A 27,617-nucleotide genomic window follows, 5' to 3' on the forward strand; every position below is an offset into this window, starting at 1 on the left:
AATGGCAATAAATATGCACCTATCAATAATCACTTTAAATGTGAATGGATTAAATGCTCCAATCAAAAGATGTAGAGTGGCTGAGTGGATAAGAAAATAGGACCCATGCATATGCTGTTTACAAGAGACTCATCTCAGATCAAAATAAAATAAAAGATTTCCAATTAAAAAAAAAAAAGAAGTACAAATTGGTTGTCACACAGTAATCATGGGGATGTAAGATATAGCATAAGTAATATAGTCAATAATATTATAACTATGTATGGTGTCAGATGGATACTAGATTTATTGCGGTGATAGATGGGAGGGGGCTGGGGGCAAGGCGTAAAAGATGAAGGGAGTAAGAAGTATAAATTGGTAGTTACAAAATAGCCATAGAGGGCCGGCCAAGTGGCGCATTAGTTAAGAGTTGGCTTGGGATGCCAGCTCTGAACAGCACAGCCCCAGTTTGGATCCCACATGTGGGCCAGTGACACTGGCCCTAAGCTACAGTGTACTGGCTCTACAGCTAAGATGGTGAACAACAGCTTGACCTGGAGCTGGGCTGCTGTGAGTCGCCTGCGATGGCGCAGGCTGCAGTGAAGCTGCAGTGGGCTGCCGTAAGCTACCATGAGTGGCTGGCAGCTGACATGAGCGGCCGGCAGCCAGCAAGAGCTGCGAAGAGCCATCGTGAGCGGTCGACCAGTGGCCAGTGATCAATCTGCTTCACCCGGGAAGAGTGCAATGATCACAATACCAACACGGGCCAGTGAAGCAACGTCCTCCACAACTAGACTGAAGAACAAAAAAAAGGACAGCAGCTTGTCTGGTTCCCCTTCCCCGATTCCCCAACACTGTTCTCCTCCCCCAATTCCTCAATTAAAAAAAAAAAGTGTTTAAAAACAAAATAGCCATAGGGATGAAAAGTAAAGCACAGGGAATATCGTCAATAATATGGTTATAATTATGTATAGTGCCAGGTGGGTACTAGGCTAGTCAGGGAGATCATTTCTTAAATTATACGAATGTCTAACCACTGTGCTGTACACCTGAAATTAACATAAAATAATATTGAATGTCAACTGTAATTGAAAAATTAAAAAGCGGGGAAAAGGCAAAGGTGAATAAGAGGTTCAAATCTCCAGGTATAAAACAAGTCACAGGGATTGTACAGCGTAAGGGATATAGTCAATGATATTGTGATAACGTGGTATGGTGTCAGGTGGTTGCTGGACTTATGGTGATCACTTCCTTTTTATTTTTTACCTTCACAACACAAAAACAAAAATTTTAATGTTTAGGATTTTTTTAATGCTCCAAATGACAATTTATCATTATGGATAAAATAATAATGACATATTGCTTAAAAAAACAAATAGCATGTTGCAAAAACAATGTAATCCAAAGTTTATAAGAAATCATATTTTTATATAAAATCTAGATGATGCTCATCAAGTCATGAGCAGTGGTCACTTCTGGGGGTGAGATTATGGGCCCATTTGTTTTGCTGGTCTATATTTTCTAGTCTTACCCCGTACATTTCTCAATTTTTATTTATTCTTCTGATAATTTAGAAATTTATATCTTCCAAATAAAAACAATAAATAAATACAAAAGGTATAAAATGCCAAAAAAAAAAAAAAAAGAGAAGACACAGACATACAGGGAGATGGCCATGCGATGATGGAGGCAGAGATGGGGTGATATGTCCACAGGCCAAGGGATGCCAGGGATTGCCAGCACCATTGGAGCTGGATGAGGCCTGGAACAGACACTCCCCTGGAACCTAGGAAGGGACCAGCCCTGCCAACACCCTCCAGGGCAGCTGGCGGGGAAGAAATTCCTGTTGCTTCTGTTCTTCCCTGTGTCCAAACCTTGTCACTGGATTGCGGCCCGCCTTAATCCAGTGGGACCTCATTTTACCATCTTGATGACATCTGCAAAGACCCCATTTCCAGCGGGTAGACGTGAATTTTGGGGAGAACACTATTCACCCCAGGACACCATCTAAGAAGCCTGCAGAGTTTTTTTTTGGGGGGGGTCATAGAAGAAACGTTTATTATCAGAGCACCGGTGGTCTGAGAGGGCAGCATAGCCAGGGTGACACCAAGAGTCCCACGACCTGCAGGAAAATGTCATCCCTGGTTAACACCTGCAAAAGCTGCCTTCACATTCTCAGACCAGAAGCCTGCAGAGCTTGTCCGAGTCTTGTCTGCGCCTACATGGGAACATGCCGGATGCCTGCTGGTTTCTGCAGGCGAGGCCCTGATGCTGGCACATCCCCCTGCTGTGATGCCCCCATATGCCCCCCACTCCACCTTCTCCTCTGTTACATGGGGAGAGTAACAAGCTCCATCTCAGAGGACGGATGAAAAAATACACTCAGGCCGCAGTCACCGCGGCATCCCCATCGGCAGCATCATTTTGCTACTATGATGGTGCTGGCTGGCCATAGTCCCCTGGTTCTCTGGGAGTGTGCACGTGGTGGGGACAGAGGGGAGTACTGGCAGGGTGGGGGTCTCTGGGGACTTCACCAGGGAGAAGCCGCAGAAGGGGAAGTGCAGAAGAGAGGAAGTGGGAGCAGGGCCTGTGCACCGCAGAGCTGGCTGCGATGTGCGCCCCGTGGGAGTAAATTGCCGTTGACAACACTCTAGTGAGTTCCCAGCCCCCTTTCGCTTTGCTTAAATTTCGGTGTGAACAAAAAAGGGGCAACAGGGTAGACCTGACAAGCTCGGGGGCCACATGGCAGGCCTGACAAGCTCGAGTGACTGAGAGTAACCACATGGGACGGTCTGATCACAAATTCGTCCCTGTGCAGGTTGTGGTGGACACTCATGCCCTAGGACTAAGGCTTCCTTAGCAAAGGTCAGCCTCTACCTTAAGGGAGCCCCGTTGAAGTGCTTATGCACCTAGGATAACACACCTTGAAATGCCAGACCCCTTACAGGTGTAATCACCCTCACTGTCATCCTGTCACCCACATACCATCTCTACGTGCTGTTAATGTCAACTGTCCTGACCTATCCTATACCCACCCGTGTCTCCCCATTTTACTTTCTATCTAATCCTAGAGATTTCCTGCTTTGTTTTCTCCTTAATTCCCTTCACCTCCCACCAGTGGTTTCATGTAACCTTTCTGCAAACCACCATTCTCTGGCATTTCCTCAATCATTTGAGACCTTGCTTCTGGGCATGTCCTCAGTTTGGCTCAAATAAACTCTTATAAATTCTTACAAGGTTCTTCTACAGGTTTGGACGTCCTTTCGTCAACAATGGGAGTTCCTTGCTGTGACCTGTAGCCTGCCCTCCAGACCCAGCATACCATGCAGCAAATGACTACTGAGGGGCTTTGAACAGCCCAACTTTATTATCAGAATGTTCTAGATGACCTGTGTCTGAAACGGACCTCACATCTCTGTAGGGACACTACTCAATCCCCAGGGCCCAGGATGGCACCCATGGACAGTGAGGCACCGAGTCTGGGCTCTGCCAGAGGGCAACGTGTCCCTCAGAACATGGCACTCAGCTTGGTGCAGTGCGGCCCTAGGCCAGCATCAAGTCCAGTCCTTCCTGGGCCTGACTCCAAGGGGGCCAGTACATATATACCATGTCCTCGGGGCTAAGGCAGAGTAACTCTGAGGACAAAATAGCCCAAGGGCACTGATGATTTCAGCGAGTGTTTAGGGAGAGCTGAGTGTGACTCTGCCACCTCCTGGAGCCCAGAGTTCCCTTCCGGCTCAGCCCTTCCCATCTCTGGGTGCAGGAAGAAGAGTGTCTACAAGGGTGGAGGACTCCTGGGTCCCGACTTTCCAGAGATTCCCCTAGCACTGCAGCCAACAAAAGTCTCTCCCACTGCCGGGGTCAGAGGGGACACAGCAATCTGCCAGCACAGTCCTTATGTGCTTGACAAAGACTTTACAGTAAAAGGCCAACCTCTGTCTTCTGGAAGCCTTTGGTTTAATCCCAGAGACTACATATATATTACAAAATGCCTAACTTAGTGTTCTCAGCTGGGTGATCCTGCCCCCAGGGGATGCTGGGCAGTGTCTGGGGACCTCTGTGGTTGTCGTGACTGGGGGTACTCCTGATATCAAGAGGCTGAGGCCAGGGATGCTGCTCAGCATCCCACTGCCCAGGATGTTCCTTCAGCCCCCATACAGTGACCCGGCCCCAGTGTCCCAGTGCCGGGGGATGAGGGCAGGGGACAGTGGTGGGGAAGACATCTTGGTTTAGGTCATTTCACACAATTGGTGAAATCAGGCAGAGCTGCACTTTCATGCAGCCCAAACCATGTAAAACCCAGAAGCTGAGCACAGGGACAGAAGAGACAAGCAAAGACAAAAGGGCCAGAAGGATGGGAGTAACCCCAGTACAAATGGGAGGAACCCCCCAAACATATATGAGGACGGCTGGGGTCAAAAAGGACAATCAGTGGTGCTGGTGAGGACAGGGAGAAATGAGAATGCTCGTGCCCGGCTGGTGGGGATGTGAAATGGGGCAGCGCTGTGGGAAATGGCCCGGCAGTTACGCAAACAGTTACCATCTGACCTAGCAACTCACTCCTAGCTGTCTACCCAAGAGAAATGACAACACATGTCCACACAAAACCTGTACACGAACATCCACAGCAGCAGGATTCATAATCATCACTGAAGCGGGGGGCGCCCGAGTGTCCGATAACAGGTGATGGACACACACAGTGTGGTCCATCCACACACAGGAGTGTCACTTGGCTGTGAAAAGGAGGGAAGCACTGAAACTCACCACGTGGATGGACCTTGAACACATGGTGCTCATGAGAGAAGCCAGACACACAAGGCCACACAGTGTGTGATTCCATTTATGTGAAGTGTCCAAACAGGCACATCCACAGACAGGAAGTGGGTTAGTGGTTGTCAAGGCTGGGGAGGTGGTGGGGGTGGCTACAGATGGGGATGGGACTTCCTTTAGGTTGATGGAATGTTCTGGAACTGGATACGGGTGGTGGCTGCACAGCACTGTGAATGTACCAGATGCCAGTGCATTGGGTACTTTCAGTGGGTAGAGTGTAGAGTACGTGACTGATATCTAATAAAGCTGTTATTATTATTATTTTTTTATTGCGGAACAGTGTGTTTTTCCAGGACTCATCAGCTCCAAGTCAAGTAGTTGTTTCAATCTAGTTGTGGAGGGCGCAGCTCAGTGGCCCACGTGGGGATCAAACTGGCAACCTTGGTGTTATGAGCACTGTGCTCTAACCAACAGCCGCCTCAGGCTGTTATTTTTTTAAAGTAGGGGGACAAGCAGAGCAACTGTTAGCTGAGCCTCAGTCCCAGGAACCTCAAGAACTAAAGATGCTCCCTCTAGCTCAAACCAAGGCAAGCACCACTGCAAAATGGCTGTCTGCTGTGAAATGTAACACAACTACACAAAACAAAGGTGCAGTGAATGACTTGCCCCAGCGTGAGTGACACCGCATGAGGCAACCTGTGCTCTGGAGCAAGAAGGACCCAGTGCCCACAACCAGACCAGATGTGCCTTCACTTCCTTCCCCAAAGCCAGCCCTGGGGCCCTGGCCCCCACTGTCACTTCCTGCCACCTTGGTTAACACCCAGCTAGGCACTCCACAGTGACTCTGGGAGGAAAACGTTATCCCCACTTTACAGATGGGGAAGATGAGGCCCCAATAGGGTCTCCCCTCAGCACTGCTGACATCAGGGCTGGGTCACTCACTGTAAGGGTGTTATCCTGGGCACTGTGGGGGTGTTAAAGAGCATCCCTGGCCCCACCCACTTTATGCCAGGAGCATCTCCTGTGGTGATGACCACAGAATTGCCCAGTGTCCCCTGGGGGCATCTCTGCCCCAGGTGAGAGCCTCTGGGTTAGAGGATAATGACTCAGTACTAACTAGTTCAGGATGACTAAGTCAGTATTTCAGGCCATGCAGCTGGTAGATGGGAAGCCTTACTGAGCTGGAACCCAGGGTCCTATGAGTGAAGCCGTGGTTCTTTCTCTCGGGCATCGTGCTGCCATAACTCACCACCTCTCCATTATTCCAGCTTCTACACGTTTTATCCCAAATCCAGGGCCAAGAGCCCTCCGGGCTGGGTTCTCCCCCATTGGGCACCTCTGCAATGATAGCAGAGTCCGGACCAGCGACCCTCTGGTTTTGTGGGTGGTATGGCCCCAGGTGCCTGGGACCTGGAGGGTGGAAGGTAGAGCCTCCAAGAAGGGAAAGGGACGGAGGGCAGATGCAGCCATAAACACCCACCTGCCCGCTTCTCTCCCACCATAGAAGGGCCAGATGGGGCCCAGCCCTACGCCCCAGGAAGCTCCAATTAAGAGGCCACCTCCTGACTCTTGTCTCTGAGACTGGCTGAGGCCCCCAGGGCTGGGCAGCCCAGGACCCCTCCATGCCACGGGCATGTGTGCCCAACCTATCGGACCAGCCGGGTGGAGATGCAGGCACCACCTGTAACTGCTAACTGCCCAAGCAACCCTTGCACCTGCCCAGGTGATGAATATGCAAACTGAGCTGCTCAGAAAAGCCAGGATCTTTCTGCTTTCTCATGCTTGGTCTTATTTCAGCCTCCAAACGCTCCTCCACATAGGGCAAGGGCAGCCCTCCTTGGCAAGATGAAGCAGAGTGCTAGACTGTCATCTAGCTGAGGGGGGCTGGCCCTGTGCCACAGGGCCTCACAACTGCCTCTATTCCAGGTTCCTGTTTATCCTGCAGCAAACCTTCCACTTGATGGGAACCCCAACACAAACAAATCTGTACCTAACTGCCCCGTTGCTACCTTCTATTTATTAATGGGGCCTCTCAGGTGATGGTTGGGAGTTGAACCTCTTGACAACGTCACCTGGAGACATATAACCTGCGCAGATAGGAGGAGAAGGCGGAGCCCCACAGCCTCTAGGCAGGCCACCTTGTCTTTGTCCACATCTACCTAAGAACATTGCCCAGAAGGTTCTGCAAGACCGGGCAGGGCAGTGGAAGGGGCTTGCAAGACTGCTACTCACCTTTCTGACTCTTCACAGAAGGTGGGAGGGTCTTTTTTAAGTGGAAGCAATGATTTGCTGGAAACCTTCCTGGATGGTCAGTTTCCGTCAAAGCCAAACAACTTTCTATCAGAAACACACACACACACACACACACACACACACACACACACACACACACACACACACATATACACAGGCCTGTGTGGCCCAGGGGTGGCTGGATGCTGACCCCCATTGCTGCCCACCACATCCTGTTACCTCTCCAGGGAGCCTTTCTCCTCGCTCTTTTTAGAACACCTCCAAGGGCACTGGCGCGGGGAAGGGTGGGACAAGCGTCTCAGAATTCAGGGCTAAGGGCTCTCCTAGCTCCCAGTCAGACAAGATGTACACGGCACTTAGAAGCTTCAAGAGTGACACAAGGTAAGATGACAAAATTCCGCTGAGCCAACACACACCCACCTCCCCTTTTTTTCCCCCCTGAAACCAAATCAAAACACAGTTCCTCTGAGCAACTGCCTCTCCTGACCCTCCCAGAGAGGTGCAGTGGCCCGGCCCATCACCACTTCCTTCCGGTGCCACCACATCTGCCTTTGTGGCTGACACTGCTCCAGACCTGGTGGGGATGGGGCTGGAGGGAAAGGCCCCACCCTGCGGGACACTCACTGCTAAGGCAGCTCTGGCCTCACCCCCCACCCCCACCCCCGCACAGGGAGGGGGACGGTTGTTTGCGTTTTGTTGGTGTTTTGCATTCACATCTTGGTTTCCTCGGTGAGGTTCTCCAACTTGTATTGCATGCAGGCAGGTAGTAAGGTTTGTGGGGGCCACTCCAGGCCAGGTGCTATTGAGGGGCCCCATAGATTCCAGCCCAACTGAGATACAATTTACATCCTGTAAATTCCTCCCTTTTAAACTACACATGTTGGTGGTTTTTAGGAAAATCAGAGTGTGCAACCATTCCCTCTAATTCCAGGGCATTCCCATCACTCCAAAGGACACTGTGCCCATCAGCAGTCACTCCCCATCCCATTACAGGTTGAATCATGTCCCCCAAAAAGATATGTTCAGGGCCAGCCGAGTGGCTCAGTTAGTTAAGAGCTCGCTCAAGAGTGTGAGCTCTGAATAATAGCAGTTCGATGCCTGGCCCAAGCTGAGCTGCAGCTGAGCTGCCAACAGGTGGCAGGGTGGCTCAGCTAAAAAAAAAAAGAAAAAAAGTTCAAGTCCTGTGAATGGGACCTTGTTTGGAAGTGGGGTCTTTGCAGGTGTAATTAGTTAAGGTGAGGTCACACTGGAGTGGGGTGGCCCTAATGCAATGACACGTCTTTAAAAGAAGGTGGAGATTTGGATACACATACACAGAGAAGATGATTGTGTGACGACGGAGGCAGACATGGGTGATGCGTCAACAAGTCCAGGGACACCGAGGGCTGCTAGTAAGTCACCAGCAGCCGGGAGAGGCAGGAGGGACCCACCCAGGGCCTGCAAGCAGAGAGCCCACAGCAAACGGAGGTAGGCTGGGACCTGAATTGGGGTCCCTAACCCTCTGTGTCTGCTCCAGAAAAACAGAGGGGGCATGGGGTGTGCACAGACCAGCATGAGGATCCTGCACCTGATACAGAGCTCCTCCCTCTGCCTCAGTTTTCCACAGGACAAAACCAGATATACTGTTTCACAAAACCATGTCGCCTGGGAATGTGAGCGGTCATGGGTCCTTGTGTCCACTTCTGAGCTAAGGCTCCTCCTTCTGAGGACTCGGCCCAAGGTTTCAGAAGATGCCACCACATCTTGACTGACCAGAGGCCCTTGTGTCAGGACACATGAAACAACACCCCTGAACTCCATGCACACACTCGCCCCTTGCTGGCTGTTCATGCTTCCTTTTGACATCAGGATCCTGGATGTGAACTTGACTGTGCACTGACCTCAGAGGAGGGGAACGATGGGGAAAGGAGTCACAGCTCTGAGCCGTCCACCACGAGCCAGGTCCTTCCATTCAAGGGTCATAGTCTCTCCTGGGTGCTGTAAGAGCTCCCAGCAAGTCAGCTACAATTGTGGGTCTCACCTTGGTGGTCATGCCCCCAGAGGACACTGGGCGATGTCTGGGGATATCTGTGGATGTCACTGACTGGCATCAAGTGGGTGGGGCCAGGGATGCTGCTCAGCACCCCACAGTGCCCCTGAGGCTGCCCTCAGACAATGGCCTGGCCCCGCCCAATGTGTTACTTGGGACTCAGGCAGCAAGAGTGACCCTGTCCTTCCCAGAATGCAGTTTCTTAAGTCAGATTCCCCGCTTCTGCTTAAGCAATCTGAACTTTGGGATTCCAGGAAATCAGGAACAGGGCTCAACAGCTGGGGCACGTCTGGAACTTCTCAGAGTAAAAACCCAAGTTCCCAGCGGGTGCTGGGGAATTCTGTTAAACTTCCATTTTACAAGGCTCTGGGGATGTGAGAACAGCTTCTGAAGAATGATTAATGGCTGACTTTCCCAGGAACTTAGGAGCACGGCCAAAGTGTTTGCCCTACACCTGTTTGAATATAAATCGTCTAAAAAGTTCAGGAACTGAACTGGTACTTCTGTGAACCCCTCAGGGGCTGAAATGACCGATTTTGCTTCTGCAGAGATGGGGGGGAAGAGGGGAGAGAGAAGGAGAGGGCAGGGAGGGATGGAGTGGGGAAAGGGAGGGGGGAGAGAGGGAGGGAGACAGGGAGCGAGAGGAAGAGAGCGGAAGAGAGGGGGAGAGAAAGGAAGGGAGGGAGGGGGGAGAGAGGGAGGGAGAGAAGGGGGAGAGAGAGGAAGAGGGGGGCAGGCCACTTAGACTTCAGCTGGTCACAGTTACTTGAGGCATATGCCACAAGGAGAACACTGTGCTTGGCTTTGAAGGAGATGCAAAGATGATAAAGACACAGTCTCTCCTTTAGGGAGGTTCCAATAAAAAGGAAGCTATTAGCCATAAAAAGACACCACTAAATACCGATGACTAAGGAAAAGAAGCCAGTCTGACAGGGCGACACACTGTGATTCCAACTCCAGGACATTCTGGAAAAAGCAGAAAGAGGTAGACAGTGAAAGGATCGGGGTTTGGTGGGGAGGAGGGATGAATGGGTGGAACACAGAGGAATTTTAGGGCAGCGAAACTACTCTGTATGACGCTGTAATAGTGGACACATGTCATTATACATTTGCCCTCATCCATAGAATGTACAACACCAACAGTGAATGAACCCTGATGTCAACCTTGTCAGTCAGTGTAGGTTCATCCTTGTAACAAACGTCCTGCTCTGGTAGTGGACGTGGGAGGCTGTGCATATATGAGGGCAGGGGGTACTGGAAAATCTCTGTCCCTTCCCCTTAACTATGCCACAAGCCTAAAACTGCTCTAAAAAGTAGTCTATTTAAAACAATTATAGCTAACACTGAATCACTCATCACAACACACCAAGCATTTGGCTAAATCTTTTGAGTAGCTCACCTCATTTAAGAAATTAGTAAAGCCACAAACAGGAAGCAGAAAATGCCAAAGCCTATGAAAGCAGGAGCTGGATATACATTTGTGGAAAGAATAGACACCATGGAAGGCACTAGAAATACAACGTGCGCCCCATGCGGAATTTCGAATTTTCCAGTAGCCCCATTGCAAAGTAAGAAAAGAAACATCTGAAATTAATATTCTAATGTTTTCCATTTAATCCAAAAGCAGCAAGACACCATCTCAATAGAGAAAACACTAAGGAGATATTTTGCCTTTTGTGAACACACTAATCTCCATGACCTGTTGTACACTTTGCACACACAGCACATCCTAATTTAGACCAGCCATGTTTCAAGGGCTCACTAGCCATGCGTGGCTGGTAACTGCTGCCCTGGACAGCTCAGCTCCAGAGAGGGTTTTTTAAAATTATTATTTTTTATTACGTAGTTTCAGGTGTACAAAACGACACAGTGATTAGACATTTACACCTCTCACAAAGTGATAACCCCAACAAGTCTACCCATCTGACCAGAGGCTTTTAAAAGAGGGGAAAAACCCATCTATTGGAAGACAGGTGCAATGGAACAGATGCTGTCTGAGGTGGGTGCTGGATTCTGACCCCAGGGAGGGGAGACCTCATCAGAGTAGGTTCCAGGGTGAAGAAACAAAGGGGGCTTTCCCAGAGGGAGAAAGGAAGCTGGGTACCCCCTGGGTTGCAGGCAGGGGGGCAGGGCAGCCAGGTCTTCCACTTGCTGTGTTCTCACTCCATACTCAGTACTCTCATCTAATGAGTTCTGATAACAGACCCTGACAGGATACCGCAAACAGGTGAGGGAAAGAAAATCAGTCCTTAAGATGTCAGCTAGTGGGGAGGGGCGCTGGGGCTTGGCCGGGCGTTGCCCAGAGGCGGACCCGTGGCACCACTCAGCACAGAATCTGTAAACTGGGCTGATAAGGGTCCCCTATATGTTAGGTGGACAGAGGAATAAGGAAGCGGCTGCCTGCAGGCCATGTGTAACAGAAGCAGGTCCAAAACCAGATAGTGCAGGCAGGCCCCTGGGCTGTGAAATACACCAAAGTGTATGTGCATCACATTCAAAATTTACTAGACAGTATGCTTTCAAAATGTGCAGTTCATTGTGTGCCAATTAACCTCTATAAAAATAATAAACAAAAAGACCGGAAGAATCTTACCCCAAAGTTAACAGTGGCTCTCTGGGTGGTAGGTCGCCCATGATTTACTTTCTGCTTTGTGACTTTCTGTATTTTCCAACCACTCCCCTTCCCCTTTCAATAACATTTTATAAAATACATGGTCATTGAAAACAAATGCCAGCCCTCCAGGCAAATGCAGGGACGGCGCTGTGAAGTCCCCGCAGTGGGCAGTGCTGACACCGCCAGCGCCTCGCGCACAGCCCTTGCCCAGTGCTCAGTGCCCGAAGACAGGAAGCAAGAGGCGCACTTTAAAAAAGCCACTCCCCGTGGTTCGAGAGCCCTGAAATCCTGCGGTCTTGATCCAAACCAGGAAGCAGGGTCCCGGCGATAGTCAGTTGGTTTACCCCAAAGTGACATTTGTACAAGAAATCGACTGAAAGCCCATTACAGCTCCCTCGCCGCAGCCCGCCTTCGCCTCTCCTGAGGGACTATAATTTCCATCGCCCGTATTCACCCATCTGAGGACCCACCTGTCGCCTCACGCCGACCGGCCAGGCCGCAGTCGCCTCCGTCCTCTGTTGCCAGTCTCCTGCTCCGGACCTCGCCACCAGTTAGCCCCGGCCGCACCGCCTGCCGCGGAGGAACACCGCACACGGCCCTCGCCGAACACGCCCGCCTCGCCGGATCTACTTTCGCCACAGACCGAGTCATTCCCGGAAGGGGAGCCGGGGGCGGACGTCTAGACCGAGAGGGGGCGGACCCGGTTACTGCGCTTTACGTTGCCTGGCAATCGAAGACTGGCGGTAACGCCATTGGCTGGTGCTCGCGGGTCAGGACCTTCCGCCGTGCTTAGGTTGAGGGGCGGGCCTCGAGCATGAGACGACCCAGAACAAGCTTGCACCGGTGTGGGCGCATGCGTGGGGCGCGGCCTGAGAGCGGGGCCGAGCTGGGGGTTGCAGACGCGGGGGTTGGAGGGGAGGCTCGTGGGCGGGACCCGGAGGCGGAACAGGCTTCATCAGTTGTCCGTTGCTGGGGCTGGGGCATGCGCCGGGGGAGGTATGGGGACGCGGCCAGGATCCGGAGGGCGCCGTTGGTTGGTGTGCGGCGGAGGGGCGTGGCGCGGGGGGTCGCCGTTGGTTGGCCGGCGGCGGGCGGGGGCGGGCCATGGCGCTGCTTCTGTGTCTGGGCCTGACCGCGGCATTGGCCCGCGGCTGCCTGCATTGCCACCGCAACTTCTCGGAGAAATTCTCCTTCTACCGCCATCACGTGAACCTCAAGTCTTGGTGGGTGGGCGACATCCCTGTGTCGGGCTCGTTGCTCACCGATTGGAGCCAGGACACGATGAAGGAGCTGCACTTAGCCATCCCCGCGGAGATCAGTGAGTGCAGGGGTCCCGCCCCAGCGCGCCCCTGGTCCAGCCCGACTCCGTCCCGGCAGCTCACCCGCCTCCTCTTCCTGCCCCCAGCCCGGGAGAAGCTGGACCAAGTGGCGAACGCTGTATACCAGAAGATGGATCAGCTGTACCAGGGAAAGATGTATTTCCCGGGTAAGAGGCGGCCCACCGATTCCAGGACACGCCTCTCCCACCGCCTGAGCCTGACCTTCTCCTCCTGCCTTCTCCCATTAGGGTATTTCCCCAACGAGCTTCGAGCCACTTTCCGAGAGCAGGTGCAACTCATCCAGAATGCCATCATTGAAAGTGAGTCAATAAAGACTAGGGAAGGGAGGGTGCTGCTCAGGGCCACGAGAGTATTTCAGAGTTCCCATAGAGGCTGGGGTGCCGGTCCAGGGTGTGGTTGGGGCTGGAGTGATGTGGATAGTGTGTCAGTGCAGCTGGGCGTTAGAACTCAGAGCCTGCAGCTGGCACGGACAGGTCAGAAAGCCAGGAGCAGAGCAGATCCCCTAGGGAGGGACCCTTTCATCTCATGGGCACCAGCAGGACCCTTTGGAGGATAAATCCCACCCCTCCCTCCCTGCCACCTCCCCCAACCGGTTCCTGGAGGCACCGGTGAGTATTGCTGCCACCCAGCCCCGTGGTAACTCCATCCCAGGCTAGGGGCCACACTAAGGGGCTGATGGACAAAACCTGAGCCTTGGACAGACCAGAGAAGGTGGGCTGGAGTTGGGGACAGGCAGGGCCTGCTAAGAAGGCGCACTCCGTGCTCTTGTTCTCACACAGGCCGCATCGACTGTCAGCGTCACTGTGGTGAGTGAGCCTTTGTCCACGCTGTGGGGTGCAAGGGCGGCAGCGTGGGGCCCTGGAGGAGGGGAGCCAGTAGCCACTTCTCGTGTTTCAGGCATCTTCCAGTATGAGACCATCTCATGCATCAACTGCACGGACTCACATGTCGTCTGCTTTGGCTACAATTGCGAGTAGGGCTCAGGCGTGGCAGCTATGCTGAGGGCCCTGCTGTTCATGGGGTCCAAGCCTCTCCCCAAAGGGCCCCTCTTGTGCCTCCTCTCTGGCCTCTTATCACCTGGGTAGGGTGGGGTGGACCCGGCTGGCCCTGTGACCCTGTGACACCACCTCCACGCCCCATGTCCCTGCAGATCATCAGCACAGTGGGAGACAGCTGTGCAGGGCCTCCTCCTTTACATGTGAGTCAGGCAGCCCTGCTCTGAGAGGGGACCCAGACTGAGGCCACTTGGCTCCTGACTCTAAACCCACTGTCATTGTAGAACTAATTGGCACAAGTAAGTTCCCTGCCTCCCCAAACCCAACGTGAGTTTTATCAGAGGCAGTAGGGTGAGTATGTGAGGGGTCGGCCATCAGGAGGTGCTCAGGGCCCCAGCCCTTTCCTCCCTCTAGGGTCTCAGCTGGCACAAGGGGGTACATCATCCTGGTTAAAGGGTCCCCATGAAGTCTGGTCTTATCCCTTACCCGAGTGGGTGGCAGGTCTGTGGTAAGAACCTAGGAGGGCCCCCCTAGATGTGTGGGCCATAGTGAAAGGGTCTGGGGGTCACAGACACAGCCTCAGCCCCAAACTCGGGGCTAACCAGGGCCTGATCATGTCTTTCAGACAGGACACCAACATGAGGTAAGGCCCCCTTGGCCCATCTTCTTCAAAGCCCTGGCCTGGGTGGGGGATAAGAATGGGATAGTGTGGGGTCAGATGGATGGGGTGTTGGATAGGTTGGGCACAGCCAGGTAGGGCTCTCTCTGCACCTGGGACATGCCAGACATCACCTGTGTAACATCCATGTGATCACTTCATGAATAAACATGTCATTCTCCTTGCCACCTGGATGCACAGAACCACTCCAGCCTTGTAAGTCACCCAGAGGGAAGAGGCTGCAGGAACTTGGGGGTGGGGTGGGGGGTGGAGCAGGGCGAGTGGGACTTCAGAAGCAGCAGACCCACCCACACACTTTTGCAGCCCCAGTCAGTGGAGTACTGGGTGGGGACTAGAAAACAGGCAAGGCCTCCCAGTTCAGCTTTGAGGGTCTGTGTGCAACCTTGTTACATGCCCCCACTGGGAGGAGAGACCCAGGTCACCAGCAAAGACCCACCAGTTGGGGGAGGCCAGAAGGGGAGAGGAACTACTGAGGTGTCTGTCTTCCCACAGCCTGATATCACCAAGCTTCACATGTCTAGAGCCCCCACTCTTGGCAAACCTGACCCTGGAAGATGCGTCTGAGTGCCTGATGCAGCACTGATGGCCACCCAGCCCATTGGACGTGCTCCAGCCTCGATGTGGGGCCAGGACTCAGCTGGGCTGTCCCAGCCTGACCCTGTGGAGCAGCCTGCTGCTCCCTGGGGTCCCCCCACCCCATCAGAGCCTGGGCAGAGCTGGGAGGAGGGGAAGGGAAATGGGTTTGTATATAGCAGATGCCAGGCCAGATCACAGAGCTACTGAATGGATGATTAAATGTCCTTGACACTTCTCATCATGAAGCAGTCCCTGTGGTGGTGGGGAGAACCACACGGGATGCCGGGTCAGATAGCAGGTCCAGGGGATCTGCCTAAGCGTACCTGGACAGGCTCACCTAGAAATGAGCTTGGGAGCGAGTGGGTTCTTCCTATGACTCAAAACCAGAGTGCTGTCTGGTGAAAACCAGGGCTGGCCTGTGTCATGGGGTTCAGATCACCAGGTCACGTGGGGCTGAATCTCAGCCCAAGGAACCTGACTGCACTGCTGCTTTCTGCAAACACTCCATGTGGGTTCTGAAGGAGGCTGCCCCAGAGGAGCTTGGTCGGGGCTGGGCAGCTGTTCAGGAGGGAGGGAGGCTCAGAAGCAAGCATTCCCCGGAGGTGCCTGTCCTGAGCCCAGGGACCCTGCATGACTCTCTGCTGTTTCCCTGACAGAATGCTGGCCACCATTTTCACAGGAGCATTTGTGTTTAGGTCAAGGAAACTTGGCAGGGGTTAAAGCAGTGGTGACATTCCTGGTAGATTCTCCATGGCAGTCACAAGATGTCTTCAACAAGCGCCCTTCTGAGGGCCACATGCTGGGAGCAGGGCTGGCAGATCACCAGAATCCCGGTCACTGCTATTCCTGCTGCCTTGTCCTTTTCCAGCCCCTGTGGCGCTGGCACCACTGCAGGATGCACCTTTTCCTAAAGAGTAGCTGGAAAGAGCCTCATGGCGAATGCTGACTGGAGGTGGCCTTTCTCCTCATCAGGGCGCCTCAAGCTGGGGTTTACAGTGGGGCTGGTCTGTGCTCACTCCTCGCCATCCCACACTCTGGGATTCAAGCGCTGGGTGGTTTGGTCTCTGTCCACTTATCCAGCCTGACTCAGCTGGAATTATCCCTGTCTACACAGCCTCAGGAAGGCACAAACATGAATTAATGCAATACCAACAGAGCCTCCCTTCCAACATCTGCTCCCACTACTCCCCCTCATCAATGGGGTCCCAGGAAAGGCAGGGAGGGTGATGGCCACCGTGTGTTGTCAGTGGACCCCATTACTCTGAGCCCAAGGGCCTGGATAGCACATGGGGGATCATGTGATCTCCCAAGGGGATGGAGGTGCATGGGGTAAAAAGGGCAGGGCTCCCAGCACACTGTGACCTTCGCCTGGGTGCCCCACAGCCCCCATCAGACCCTGAGCAGCTTGGGGACTATATAAAAATGCTGGCTGTGCGATGACCACTCCCTTCCCCACTGTGGAGTGATGACCCCAACCAGGGTGCACACTGCCATGGGCGGGAGACCCAGTAGGTAAATGTATGCTTTGCAAGTTTATTGATCATCTTGACACAAAATCATGACAGCAGCGTGGTAATGTCTCTCTCTCCTTTACATGGGAATGTTGACTTCAAATAAATTCTTATATACCACATCATACAATTTTGAGATTCTAGAATCACTGCACAGGATTCTGCAATAGATTACATGCTAAAGTGACAGTTTTCATCAAAAGGAAAATTAAAACGTCATCAAGGACCATCATATCTGAGGAAAGTTGCATCTCACTGGGGTGGGCCAGGGTCCCCTTGCCCTGCCTGTGAGGTGCATTAAAAGGGGCCCAGCCTCCCTAGCACACACGTGCTTCACCACCGGGGCCATGGGGCCGAGGACTAGGCCCTCCTGGCAGCTGTGGGCACAATGTGGGACAAACTCTGTGGAGCATTCAGTGACAAGAGTAGGGAACCTGGAATCGTAGCACTCTACTAGTTGCCCCTAACAAGGCCAACAAAGACATATTCTACTGAACAGGAAACAATGAAAACAAGGTCAAGTCCCTGTTCTGTCAGGGAACCCAGCTGGATCCCCACCTTTGGTGTCTGCCACCATTTTCCTCCTGGCACATGAACAAGGCAGTGGGACACAGAATGCAATGGATAGCAGCCTGCATGACCCTTTTCCCACCATGTGTACTGGGGAGAGAGGACCTGACCCGCAACTGTGAGGAGTGAAGGGCAATATCAATGTCACTGTGGTGAGCAGTCGGCCCATTCTTCACTCCCCAGGTGCCACCGGGCAGGGTACTTGGGGACTTGTGAAACTGAATGACTTCACAAAAACAGGATGCTACCCCTCCCACCCACCCATCCGCTGACTGCCCCGCACTCAGAGCCCACCAGGTCCTGGCCTGGCCAGTGGTCACGCTGGCTCCTTGGGCAGCCCCTGTGGCTGGCATGCAGTCAGCCCCAGCTATAGGAGCCACTGCTGGTTTGGGGACTAAAAAGGGATTTCTCCCCAAAGACAGTGGGAAGAGTCAAAGTAAAAGAGATGACAGCAGAAATCAATGAACACATGACCTCAATGTCTAATCGGTGATATGGCAGCCTTAGATTAACGTGGGGCTGAATAAGTACATGCGACAGGAGAAACCTAGCACTTGGAACATATTTCTCCATCGCGGTCTCGCCGACGACAATTAGCACTTGGCCAGCGTCGCCTTCACCTCCTCCAGCAGGTTGCTGAGCAGCGTGGAGTCACTGCACTTGCCGTCGACCGACATGGACTTCTCACCCTGGAAAGGGAAACCGCTGGGAATGCTGCAGCCCCACAGCTACTCGCAGTCCTACAGGAGAGGTCCCAGGTAGATGGCACAAGCATGTGCACATCTCCCACAAGGAGCTATGAAGCCTGGATGGAGGCCTGCAGCAGTGGCCTGGGTGGCCCAGGCCCACGACCAAACCCGGAAGTGCCGGAGAAGAGTTCGGCAGAGTGGGGTGATGACCAAGCCCCGTGTTCTAGCTGGGAACCTCACCTGGACGGTTCCAGGAGGAGCTGGGGGAAAGTGACCTTAAAGCTGTTCATGAACCGAGTTCGCCCTAACAAGCCAGCATACCTGACGCTGAGAACACCAAGCATGGTGGGACAAAGGCTATGAAAACTGATGGACGTTGGAACCAGACATCCTGCAGCTACAGCCTATGTAATGACATTTCCCACAGGATTTAAACAAGGTCCGGAGTCTCATTAGTCAAAATGTCTAAGATATAGTCTGAAATTACTCAGCACAAAGACCAGGGGGACCTCAGCTCACTGGAAAAGAGAATCGGTAAGCACCCACGCCACAATGAGGCAGACATCAGGTAGATCTGACAGGTATAAAGCAGCTGTCATGAGAATCTCCAACAAGCTATCACAACACTCTGACACAAAGAGAAAACAGCATCTCAGCCAAGAAATGGAAGGCATGAAGAACCAAATGGAAATGTTACACCTAAACATATGGTAAGCAAAATAAAAAACTCACTGGACCGACTCAACAGCAGAATGAACATGACAAAGAAGAGTCAGTGAACTTGACAGCCCATTAACAGACAATCCAGTCTGAGCAGACAGCACAGGGGCCCGGGGTGAGGGTGGGAACAGTGCCCCAGAGACCTGAGGAATGGCAGCAGAAGCTGTGGGTTCAGGTCACAAAACCCCCAAAGGAGGTAAGACTGCAGTGCTGAATGAGTAGTTAATAATAGCCGAAACTCCCCAAATTTTGCAACAAACGTAAATGCACAGATTCACAAAGTTCCAGCAGACTCCAAACAGATAAACCCAAAGAAGCCAATTCCCAGACACATTAACTGCTGAAAATTGGAACAAAACAAAAAAATCTTGAAAACAGCCAGAGAAAAAGCTGCAATCCCTATAAAAATAATAAATAAAGGTGCAGGAGTGTGGACTTCCCGGCTATGACGTGAAGCCTGGTCCTGTCCCCGTAATCACGAGGGTAAATCCTGTGTTGCAGCGTTTTCTGGATCTTGTGTTCGGTACACTTTTAAGGTCGGCCAGGCTAAGCTCTGGTGTTTGGCAAGTTAGTTGTACTGAATGCATTTCTCATTTGCAATATTTTCAACTTACGATGGGTTTTCTAGGATGTAACCCCATTCACTATAAGTCAAGGAGCATTGACCAAGAGAAAAGACCAGAATTGTATATACAGCGAAAGAAGCCTTGAGGAATATTGAGATGAAGAATAGCCAGGTGAGGGGCTGGCAGAGTGGCGCGTTCGTTAGAAGTTGGCTTGGGACACCAGCTCTGAGCAGCAGGTCCCTGGTTCGGATCCCACATTAGGGCCAGTGACGCTGCGCCCTCTATAGCTAAGATGGTGAACAACAGCTCAACCTGGAGCTGGGCTGTCGTGAGTTGCTGGTGATGGTGTAGGCTGCAGCAGGGCTGCAGTAGGCTGCCGTAAGCTACTGTGAGTGGCCGGCAGCCAGCATGAGCGGCAGGCAGCCGGCGTGAGCTGCCAAGAACCACCGTGAGCGGCCGTCCAGTGGCCAGCGACCAATCAGCCTCACCCGGGAAGAGCATAATGATAATACCAACTTGGGCCAGTGAAGCGACGTCCTCCACAACTAGACTGAAGAACAAGAAGGACAGCAGCTTGTCTGTTCCTCTTCCCCATTCCCCAATGCTGTTCCCCTCCCCCAATTCCCCAATAAAATCTTTTAAAAAAAGCCAGGTGAAAGACAACTAAGAACTCCTAGACAACAGATGTGTTCTAAAAGAACTGCTGAAGAAAGTTCTTCAAACAGAAGGGACTGAGCGAGAAGGAAGATGGGGAACATTAGGAATGAAAGAGCAACAGACATGGTAAACGTGGGCAAACACATAGACCACTTTCCTCCTGAGTTCTCTGAAATTTGTTTGAAGGTTGAAAACAGAAGTGCAATGTGCTGTGATGGTGTCTTTGACGCCCACAAATGCAATATGTAGGACAACTGCTCACACAAGAGAGGGTCAAGGGACCAATAGGGCAGTGAGGTATCCGTGGTCTACCTGAAGAGGTGATAAATCAGCTTCAAGTTGGCCATGACGGGCTAAGTGTGTAGGCTGTGATCCCTAGAGTATCACACAACAAACAGAGATGACGTCCAAAACACAACAGATACATAAAACCGGAAACGAAATAGTCACAGAAGCCAAAAGGCAGGAAAAGGGAAGAGGAATGAAAAATAGAAGGAATAAACAGAAAACAAATAAAATGGGAGACTGAAATCCAAACACAATAGCAATACTTTATACATTAACTTTTTTTAAAAGATTTTTTTTGGGAATTAGGGGAAGGGATCAGCACTGGGGAATCGGGGAAGGGGAACAGACAAGCTGCTGTCCCCTTGTTCTTCAGTCTAGTTGTGGAGGGCATCGCCCCACTGGCCCATGTTGGCACTATCACTGCGCTCTTCCTGGTGAGGCTGCCGCTCGCCAGCCACTGGATGGTCACTCATGGTGGCCCACGGCAGCTCATGGCAGCCCACGCCGGCTGCCGGCCACTCACACTGGCTGCCAGCCACTCATGGTAGCTCACGGCAGCCTACTGCAGCAGGGGCTGCAGCCTATGCTGATGCCGGCGACTCACGGCTGCCCAGCTCCAGGTCGAGCTGTTCACCATCTCAGTTGCAGAGGGCACAGTGCCACCAGCCCACATGTGGGATCCGAACCGGGGCCCTGATGCTCAGAGGCTGGCGTCCCAAGCCAACTCCCAACCAATGTGCCACTCGGCCGGCCCAACAATAGCAATACTTTAAATGCGAACAGTCTACATACCAGTCGGAGGACAGGTTGGCAGAATGACCCAAACTTTATGGGGTCTCCAAAGAATTCATTCAAATATGATGATAAAGAGAGGCTCAAAGTAAAAAGACATCCCATGTAAGGGCTAATGAAGAGAAAGTGGAAGTGACTATACTGACATCAGACAGAATGGACCTCGGAGCAAAGAAAATTCTCCGGGATAAAGAGGGGCATCACATACTGATTTTGCCACAAGACCCCTGATCCTAGTAGTCCATACAACTAACAACTAAGAATTCATAGCCATGTGTCAAAGGAAGTCTTGACAACGTTTTGAAGTGCATAGAAATGAAAATAAAACACAGGGTACAACTAAAGCAGTGCTTAGAGGGAAATTTATAGCAGTAAATGCTTTATGAGCAAAGAAAGGCCCCTTGCAAAGGTCTAAGCTTCCACGTGAAGAGACTCACGAAAGAGCAAAATAAACCCAAGGCTGGCAGAAGGAAGGAGATAAGGAGAATTCGATGACATTTATTTAAAAAACACTATTTTGGGGTTGGCAGAGTGGTGCGTTGGTTGGGGGTTGGCTTGGGACGCCAGCTCTCAGCAGCAGGGCCCCAGTTCGGATCCAACATTAGGGCTAGTGACACTGTGCCCTTTGCAGCGGAGATGGTGAACAGCTCGACCTAGAGCTGGGCTGCAGTGGGCTCCTGTAAGCTACCGTGAGCGGCCAGCAGCCAGCATGAGCTGTTGTCCAGCGACTGGCGACCGAACTGCCTCATCTGGGAGGAGCGCAATGATGATACCAACATGGTCCAGTGAGGCAATGTCCTCCACAACTAGACTGAGGAGCAGGAGGACAGTGGCTTGTCTGTTCCCCTCCCCCAATTCCCCAATAAAATCTTTAAAAACAAAAAAACTTGCTATTTTGCGGCCAGCCAAGTGGCTCACTTGGTTAAGTGAGCTCTGTGCAACAGGATCGTCGGTTTGATTCCCACATGGGCCAGTGAGCTGCGCCTGAGCTGAGCTGCCAACAGGTGGCAGGATGGCTCAGCTGTTGAGAGCACGTGCTCCTAGCAACAAGGTTGCCGGTTCGGCTTCCCCATGGGATGGTGGGCTACGCCTACCCACAACTAAGACTGAATATGGCACCTTGAGCTGAGCAGCCGCGAGCTGCCTTCAGGTGGCCGGATGGTGATTGGACTTGGAGCTGAGCTAGCTGCGCCCTCCACAACTAAGACTGAAGGACAACAACTTGGCTGTTCCTCTTCCCCAATTCTTTTTTTTTTTTTAAAGATTTTTATTGGGGAATTGGGGGGATGGGAATAGCGCTGGGGAATTGGGGAAAGGGGAACAGACAAGTTGCTGTCATTTTGTTCTTCAGTCTAGTTGTGGAGGACGACGCCTCACCGGCCCAAGTTGGCACCATCATTGCGCTCTTCCCGGGTGAGGCAGATCAGTCGCCAGCTTCTGGATGGCCGCTCACTGCGGCTGCTGGCCGCTCACGCTGCACGCTGGCTGCTGGCTACATACAGTAGCCCATGGCAACCCACTGCCATAGAGGCTGCAGCCTACGCCGTCGCCGGCGACTCACAGCAGCCCAGCTCCAGGTTGAGCTGTTTTTCAGCATATTAGCTGTAGAAGGCAGTGTCACTGGCCCTTATATGTGGGATCCGAACTGGGGCCCTCTGGCATCCCAAGCCAGTTCTTAACTATCGCGCCACTCGGCCGGCCCCCCTCTTTCCCAATTCTTCAACACTGTTTCCCGTTCCTCAATTCCCCAATAAAATCTTCAAAAAACAACAAAACAAAACACTATTTTTTTTAAGTTGGATTTTAAAAAGATCTTTGAAGAGGTCAGTAATATCCATAAACCTCTAGGATAACCAAGAAAAATGAGAGAACATGAACTGCCAGCATTAGGAATGAAGGAAGGCTATAGCTACTGACCACTCGGGACACAGCTCGGACACCACTTGGACAAGAGAACCACAAACGACTGCCCACATCCATTTGGTAACTCAGATGAAACGGACCACAAACTACCAACACTCACCTGAGAGGAAACAGAGAAATCAAGTATCCTATGACTATTAAAGAAAGTGAACTTGTAGATAAAAACCTCTCAACAAAGAAACCTTCAGGCCTGGATGGTTTCCCTGGTGAATTCTGCAAAATGTGTAAGGAAGAAATTCAGAAATTCACGAATTACATATGACGTCTTCTAGAAAACGCAGGAGGGGACAACAGCTCCCACTTCCTGCCATGAGGAAACGAATGCCCTGAGAAAAAAACCAGACAGAAAACGCAAGGCCTATCATCTCCACAAACACAGGCCCACAGCCCTAGCAGAGCCAATAGACTGAATTCAGACATGTTACACAGAAGAATCCATGGGGGAGGGAGCAGATGTGGCGTGAGGGGCGAGAAAGCTGCCTTCATGCAGGCTCACCTTCTTCACCAGGAGGCAGACGTGGTGGCCCTGGATGGAGCGGCTATACAGGGAGGCGCAGGCGTCCACTCGCTCCACAACTGTAACAGACCAGGTAGGGGTAAGGCTGTGCAGCCCCGCAGGCAGAGCCATATGGGTACAAAGGTTGTGTGACATTAGCCAGCCCCACCAAATCCCTTACCAGAAAAATGGTGATGAAAACAGATCTTTGCCAGAAGGTTCTGGAAGGACATACTAATGCCATCAACTTTGATTGAACTCATGCTCAGGTCCCCAGACTCCAGCAGCTTGGCAAAGGCATCGCTGTGGGAAGGACACAGGCAGGAAAGGGACGCTGACAACAGGCAGGTAAAGCCCCCAGCCCCAGGGGGTGGGATCCCTCCTGTGTGCCTGTGACTTGGGAGGTCTCCAAAGGTCTTATAAAATGTCATGTGCTGAACCCCAAAATTTCAATGTTGAAGCCCAAATCCCCAGGACCTCAGGATGTGACTGTATTGGGGGACAGGGTCTTTACAGGGGTGATCAAGATAACGTGAAGTCACTAGGGTGGGCCCTGATCCAATATGACTGTGAGCATGATCTGTTCCTTTCTAAGAGGAGATCAGGACACAGACACACACAGAGGGACAGGGACAGAGGAAGAAGATGGCGTCCACATGCCAAGGAGAGAGGCCTCAGTGGGAACCAGCCCTGCCAGCACCTTGATCTTGGACTCTAGCCTCCAGCACCGGGAGAGAAGCAGAGTCTGCTGCTGGAGCTGCCAGCCCTGTGGTGTTTATTACACGGCGCAAGCCGCCTATGTCAGAGGAGCTGGACTTCCTACACCAACTACAAGCTGGTCGCCCAACGACTGTGCCCTTTCACTCCACATCTTAGGTCAGACGACTTTCTGAGGTGACTTCACAGAGAGCCTCACGGCACGAAAAAAGGGTGGGCCCGCCTCACGGGACCAAGGGGGTGAAGGCGGGAGAAGGCTCGCGCACCTGTAGCATGGCGTTGTGATCAAGTATGAGGTGCAACTGAAGTGCAACTTGAAGTCCAGCTTCTCATGGGTGGACCCTTCCTCGTTCTGCTGGGAGCAGGGGCGCAGGGTGAGTGGGGAGCAGGGGCCAGGCCTGGAACTTGGGCGCAGGAGTGGGGACGAGCTCAGGTGCATCCAGGTGATGTGGGAGAAGCTCCCACCCAGGGCCTCACTTGCCCTCAGGATGCCCGTCCCCGGGTTCTGGGTGCACTTGCGGTGGCGTGAAGGGTCTTGCAGGCCCCACCACTGCCTCAGGCCCTGTGTACCTTGGCGATGAAGGATAGGGTCCCTTTGAGCTTCTGGGCCATGATGATGCTCTGAATGGTGAACACAAACTGGGCTTCGTTGGAGATGCCTGGCGAGAGTGGGACAGAGAGCGGGGCCTGAGAGGTGGTGTGCAGCGGGTCCAGGAGAAGCCGCCAGCTCTCTGGCAGCAAGTAAGTGGGCACTTAGGACTGAGGGAAGGCAGTGTGATGAGCTCAATCCCTCGGTACCACTGGGCCTCCACTGAGCCCTGGATGTCATGGCTGGCTCACCTGGGGGCAGCTGGAAAGGCACGGGGACGCCATCGTGGACGGAAGAGCCCTCCGGCCGGGCCAGCTTCGTGTTGAGTGAGTCCAACACGTTCAGCTCCATGTTTTTCAGGATGCTGCTGCCCTGGTTCTCCAGGACGATGGACACTGTGACCTGGCTGTGCTTCTGCAGGCTGCCCTGGATGTCGTACGTCTGCACAGCAAGGCTCGGGTCAGCGGGAGCCCACGAGGCCCCTTCCAGGCCTGCACAGGGACCCGAGGGAGCACGAGCAACGCTCTGTCAAGAAATGCTCCCGGGTCCTCACTGAAAACCATGACTCCATTTTGTCTGTACTTTTAAGTGTTCTTGTCCTTTCTTCGAGAATAGTTTGCCATCCCATCAGCCCCTGGCCCTGGCCCTGCCCACGGTGAGCAGGCCTGGCAATCACACAGGCTGTCACACACGTGGTGTGGGGTCCTTTCCCCAGAGAGGTCGCTGATGCCTCTGTAGCATAGCCACCTGCCCGCACGTGCAAAGGGCTCCTAAGCCGCACGCCCACACCCCTGAACCATCCACATCGCTCACCATTTTAACGTAAGAGTTCTCAGCCAGGAGGCAGTAGCTGGACATGGGCTGGGAACAAAGGAAAACAGCTCAGCTTTGGGTCGCCGGGGCCTCAGAGCGCGCCCCCTCGCCCCCCCAGAATGAGGCCTGCTGTGGGTTACCAAGTGCTCTGGGTTGAAATACTAGTAACATGAGATACAGAGGGCAAGGAACCTCCCAGACAACACAAGTTTATGCCCAGGGGCTCCTGACACCGGCACTGCAGGGCACAACTCCTATGCAAGAGCGATGTTACCTGACACCCACAGCCAGGCTCTGAGGCCCACCAGCCCACTATGGCTGGCTCCTAGACTTGGTTTGGTTGCTGCATGGAGGTCAGGGCCCCCAGGAGGCGAGTGAAGTGTCCTCACCGGGAGAGGCTCCTCCTCAAGCGCACCGTTCTCCACGGGCCCCGCTGCCCCGTCACATGCAGGTAGCTCCTTCTTGGATTTCTTCTTTTCTTTGGGTCTCTCCTCCTTCTCCTTCTTGTGCTTCTTCTTCTTATGCTTGGAAGGTTTCTGAAGCCAGAGAAGAGGTCAGGGTCAACCCCAAACTTCTTCGACAATGCCCTCCCCTCCAATCCTGTGGCCTGAGACACAGGGACCAAATGAGCCCCGGTAAGGGCCACACATGTCAGGGTGGATAGGCCAGCAATCCCCCGGGGTCCACGGGGCACACACAAGACCCAGCTGGTTGAGGTAAGAACACACAATGGCCTAGCAACTACCAAACTCCTCAAAGGACATGAAAGATGAAAACCTGTGTACACACAGAAACCTGCACATGTGTGTCCACAGCAGCAGAGTCCCAACGTCCAAGAGGTGGAACAACCGAAATATCCATCAAATGGGTAAATGGATACATACAATGTGATCCATCCACACACGGCATATTACTCAGCCATGAAAAGGAGGGAGGCACTGATACTCGCCACAATGTGGATGGACCTTGACCACATGGTGCTCAGTGAGAGAAGCCAGACACACAGGCCACAGTGTCTGATTCCACTTATGTGAAATGTCCAGAACAGATACATCCACAAACAGGAGGGCGGTTAGTGGTTATCAGGGGCTGGGGAGGGAGTGGGGGTGACTGCTGATAGGGACAGGTTTTATTTTGGGTGATGGAATGTTCTGGAATTAGGGGGATGGTTGCACAACTCTAGAAATGTGCTACCACTCAGTAAACTGTTCACTTTAAAAGACTGAGCTTTGTGGTATGAGTTATAGCTCAATAAAGTGGTCATGAAAACCAGAACACCACAAGCACAGTGACAGGAGGCCACTGTCAGCAGGCCCGACGGCCCCAGTGAAGGGATTTGGGCAGCAAGTGACCACCCTCCTCCCCCGGGCCTGGGATCTCCCCCAACAACCCTCAGTAAAGATGACCAGGTGGGCACCCTCACCTTCTCAGGGTCCTGCTGCTGCTGCTGCTGCACCTCCTCGTCCTCCTGCTGCAATCTCTTGGGTTCCTCATGCCCTTCCTCAGGGGCAGTGACAACAGCATTTGCCTCTGGCTCTTCCTGCAGGAAGCCCAGTGGTGGGGCTCAGGGGGCGTCCTCTACCCTTGCACTGACCCACCCTCAGCCAGGACACCCTGAGTGACCAGCTTTGGGCCGACTCTGCTCGGCCTCCTCCTGTATGTCAGGTGCTTTGTCAGAAGGCAGGTGTGTAGCCGCTGGGAAGTGCAATTACTGGCAGAGGGGAAAGGCCTGGCCTGAGGCCAAATGGCACTAACTGGGATCACCGCTGGGCCCCACCTACCTTCACAAATTGACAAGTCAAAGCTGCTGCTCAGGTCGTGGGCATTGGGCTCTGTGCTAAGGGCCAGCCGCCCAGCCACCCCATACTGCTACAGCCAGTGCCTGGGCAAGCCCTGGGGCATGGGAGTTGGCTCCCCTGTGTGAGAGGGCCCCCCATATCTGCCCATGCCTGGGACCTGGGAAGGTCCAATGGGTGATGGAGGGGGAGGGCTGCTGCAGGCAGCACCCAGAGGGAGAGGCAGCCGTGCCAGGGCTGGGAAGCGCACGCATC

The 27,617-nt window shown here is 52.9% G+C and overlaps 3 protein-coding genes across 15 annotated transcripts in view; 1 reads left to right on the forward strand and 2 right to left on the reverse strand.

The window, feature by feature from the left end:
- Window positions 1-12,500, reverse strand: part of MOB3A (MOB kinase activator 3A) — a 24,181-nt gene extending 11,681 nt beyond the window's left edge. The window contains exon 1 of one of the 6 annotated variants that reach the window (XM_019657326.1): window positions 12,116-12,493. The gene's annotated coding sequence lies outside the window, so the exon portion shown is untranslated. Of the gene's footprint in view, window positions 1-7,221; window positions 7,375-12,115 lie in introns of those variants that run through there. The other 5 variants (XM_019657323.1, XM_019657325.1, XM_019657321.1 and 2 more) reach the window with 5 other exon arrangements.
- A 97-nt stretch (window positions 12,501-12,597) lies between these two features.
- IZUMO4 (IZUMO family member 4) lies at window positions 12,598-15,471 on the forward strand. Of its 6 annotated transcripts, XM_019657332.1 has the most exons (10): window positions 12,598-12,963; window positions 13,051-13,131; window positions 13,213-13,284; window positions 13,765-13,791; window positions 13,883-13,958; window positions 14,136-14,183; window positions 14,265-14,279; window positions 14,606-14,623; window positions 14,840-14,854; window positions 15,152-15,471. In XM_019657332.1, exons 1-10 carry the CDS (start codon window positions 12,750-12,752, stop codon window positions 15,240-15,242), a joined length of 657 nt encoding a protein of 218 aa, XP_019512877.1. In that variant the 5' UTR covers window positions 12,598-12,749; the 3' UTR covers window positions 15,243-15,471. The 6 variants fall into 6 exon arrangements, with proteins under 6 accessions (XP_019512877.1, XP_019512875.1, XP_019512872.1 ...); XM_019657330.1 differs by lacking the exon at window positions 13,051-13,131 and having other exon boundaries at window positions 12,668-12,963; XM_019657327.1 differs by lacking the exon at window positions 14,840-14,854 and having other exon boundaries at window positions 12,677-12,963.
- Window positions 15,472-16,747: 1,276 nt separating this feature from the next.
- Window positions 16,748-27,617, reverse strand: part of AP3D1 (adaptor related protein complex 3 subunit delta 1) — a 40,972-nt gene continuing 30,102 nt past the window's right edge. For 2 of the 3 annotated variants that reach the window (XM_019657320.1, XM_019657319.1), the window contains 9 exons: window positions 26,990-27,106; window positions 25,956-26,102; window positions 25,567-25,614; window positions 25,005-25,194; window positions 24,735-24,823; window positions 24,431-24,516; window positions 23,629-23,750; window positions 23,448-23,527; window positions 16,748-18,005 (listed from right to left, as the gene is read on the reverse strand). In XM_019657320.1, coding sequence (XP_019512865.1) covers window positions 17,910-18,005; window positions 23,448-23,527; window positions 23,629-23,750; window positions 24,431-24,516; window positions 24,735-24,823; window positions 25,005-25,194; window positions 25,567-25,614; window positions 25,956-26,102; window positions 26,990-27,106 — 975 coding nt within the window. In that variant the 3' untranslated portion in view covers window positions 16,748-17,909. Of the gene's footprint in view, window positions 18,057-23,447; window positions 23,528-23,628; window positions 23,751-24,430; window positions 24,517-24,734; window positions 24,824-25,004; window positions 25,195-25,566; window positions 25,615-25,955; window positions 26,103-26,989; window positions 27,107-27,617 lie in introns of all 3 variants that reach the window. The other variant, XM_019657318.1, reaches the window with a different exon arrangement.

Source organism: Hipposideros armiger, unplaced genomic scaffold, assembly GCF_001890085.2.
Source record: "Hipposideros armiger isolate ML-2016 unplaced genomic scaffold, ASM189008v1 scaffold_275, whole genome shotgun sequence".
NCBI lineage: Eukaryota > Metazoa > Chordata > Mammalia > Chiroptera > Hipposideridae > Hipposideros > Hipposideros armiger.